The sequence below is a fragment of the Humulus lupulus genome, chromosome X, assembly GCF_963169125.1.
Source record: "Humulus lupulus chromosome X, drHumLupu1.1, whole genome shotgun sequence".
NCBI lineage: Eukaryota > Viridiplantae > Streptophyta > Magnoliopsida > Rosales > Cannabaceae > Humulus > Humulus lupulus.
In genome coordinates, this window is record NC_084802.1 from 54,015,591 (window position 1) to 54,017,882 (window position 2,292).

Genomic DNA, 2,292 nt, shown 5'->3' on the forward strand with positions numbered 1-2,292 from the left:
AATGAATCTGTTTTATAATATTTATAAATTTAAACTAAGCAAAATTGTCTACATAGTATATATATATATTTAGGGCAATTTACATTGATTAGTACGAATATGTTTCCTTTAAAATAAAATTAATATCGTACCCTCTGTGTTTTTATGAATGATTGGAACAAATTTGTTGGGGCAGGTTCAACCATATAGATATATTTCGTATCACGTTATTATACGTTACTTTTCACACCTAACACAATTCTTGCCTACCATTCTCCCATCATTGCTGTTTCCTTTTCCTTTTTTTATTTTATAATTTATACATACAAAGGCCAAATCTTTTTTAAAGAAATAGAAGTAAAGCCAGAGTAAATCACTAATGGCGAACGAGACTAATCTGCAGAAGGAGTCGATCGTCCTCTACCCAGCACCGGGAATCGGTCATGTAATCTCCATGGTCGAGCTTGGGAAGCTCATTCTCAATCGTTACAGCAACAGATTCTCCATAACAATCCTCCTCACCACCGGCTGCTTGGACACTCCAGCCATGGCTCCCTACATCCGCCACGTCTCCCAATCCAACCCCTCAATCTCCTTCCGCCGCTTTCCTCCCATTCGCGTTGACCCTTTGCCACCTCGTAGTGGCGCTGCCAAGACCTTCGAATTCATCCGTCTCAACATACCCAACGTCTCAAACGAACTCCAGGATCTCTCCAAAATGACGAAGGTTCGAGCCTTCATCATCGATCTCTTCTGTACTTCTGCGCTTCGAATAGGCAAAGAAATGGAGATTCCCACCTACTATTTCTTCACCTCTGGCGCTGCTGTTCTCGGCGCCTTCTTATACTTCCCGGAAGTTCACGAACGAGCTAGCCAAACGACAACCTTCAAGGACCTTTTCGACGTCGTTTTAGAATACCCGGGTATTATGCCTCCTCTTAATGCCTATCACATGCCCGAGCCGATGCTTGACAGAGATGACCCTTCTTATTGGGACCTGGTTTACTTCTGCTCGCATCTTGCCAAGTCAAGCGGGATCATAGTCAATACCTTCGACGGGCTCGAGCCGATTCCAGTCAAGGGTTTGGCTGACGGAGTTTGCGGAAAGATTCCTCAGGTTTACTATATTGGACCGTTGATCGCCAAGGAGAAGGAAAAGTTAAAAACTACTATGAAAGAAGAAGATGAAGATTGCTTGTCGTGGCTAGACCAACAGCCGAGTCGAAGTGTGGTATTTCTCTGTTTTGGAAGCCGGGGAACGTTCACGAAGCAGCAGATAAGAGAGATCGCCAATGGGGTTGAGAAGAGCGGGCACAGGTTTCTTTGGGTGGTGAAGGAGCCATCAAACGACGACCGAAAAAAGCAGATCAGTGAAGAATCGACAGATTTCGTTTGGGACAACAATGGTGGTCTATTTCCGGAGGGGTTCTTAGAGAGGACAAGCGAAAGGGGCATGGTGGTGAAGTCTTGGGCACCGCAGATAGAAGTATTGAACAAGGAGGCTGTGGGAGGGTTCGTGACGCATTGCGGGTGGAACTCAGTACTCGAGGCGGTTGTAGCCGGAGTGCCCATGGTAGCATGGCCACTTTACGCCGAGCAGCACATGAATCGGAACGTGTTGGTGAAGGACATGAGAGTTGCCATTGATGTGGAGCAGAGAAAGGAAGATGGATTTGTGAGTGCAGATGAGGTTGAGAGAAGAATTAGGGAGCTGATGGAGTCAGAACATGGGACAGAGATTCGGGAACATGTCATGAAGATGAAGGAATTCGCTTCCGCTGCCTGGGGTAAGCATGGAACGTCTGCTATTGCTCTTGAAAAGTTTGTTCATCAGTCCATTGGGTAATATTAGTTATTTTAAAGAACATTGCTTATGTGCACTAGTACATGTATATGTATAGTTGTGGGCCTAATTTAATATTTTTCTCACACATTTTAATTTTAATATAATTTATGAGACTACATATAAAATTACACTAATAAAAGCTAGGTGGTATTTTACACTTTGCATTGATTATGTATATACTTGTAATTATATATTGAAAATTTTGGATAGTTTCATTATTTTTAGCAATTAACTAAGTTACAAGAGACTTCCTACAAATTTTTAATAATGTAGAATGAAAAAAAAACATTATTCATAATTTTTTTTAATTGTTAGATTAAGGATCCGTTAGAGACACTTTTTACATGTAAAAATATGGTGCATTATAATTTTAATGTAAATTATTTGATGTTATTTATTAATTAGTTTGAAATTTAGTTTTCATAATAATTTAAATTTTGATATCTTTTATGTTTTGATTTATATAT

The 2,292-nt window shown here is 40.4% G+C and overlaps 1 protein-coding gene across 1 annotated transcript; it reads left to right on the top strand.

The window, feature by feature from the left end:
- The first annotated feature begins 304 nt into the window (after positions 1–304).
- LOC133804462 (UDP-glycosyltransferase 88F5-like) lies at positions 305–1,985 on the top strand. Its single transcript, XM_062242618.1, has one exon. The coding sequence runs from the start codon at positions 359–361 to the stop codon at positions 1,823–1,825; it is 1,467 nt and encodes a 488-aa protein (XP_062098602.1). The 5' UTR covers positions 305–358; the 3' UTR covers positions 1,826–1,985.
- Positions 1,986–2,292: the final 307 nt, after the last annotated feature.

What these genes read in the sequence shown, in the direction of transcription:
- LOC133804462 (XM_062242618.1), top strand. Translation starts at nt 359, where the DNA reads ATGGCGAACGAGACTAATCTGCAGAAGGAGTCGATCGTCCTCTACCCA.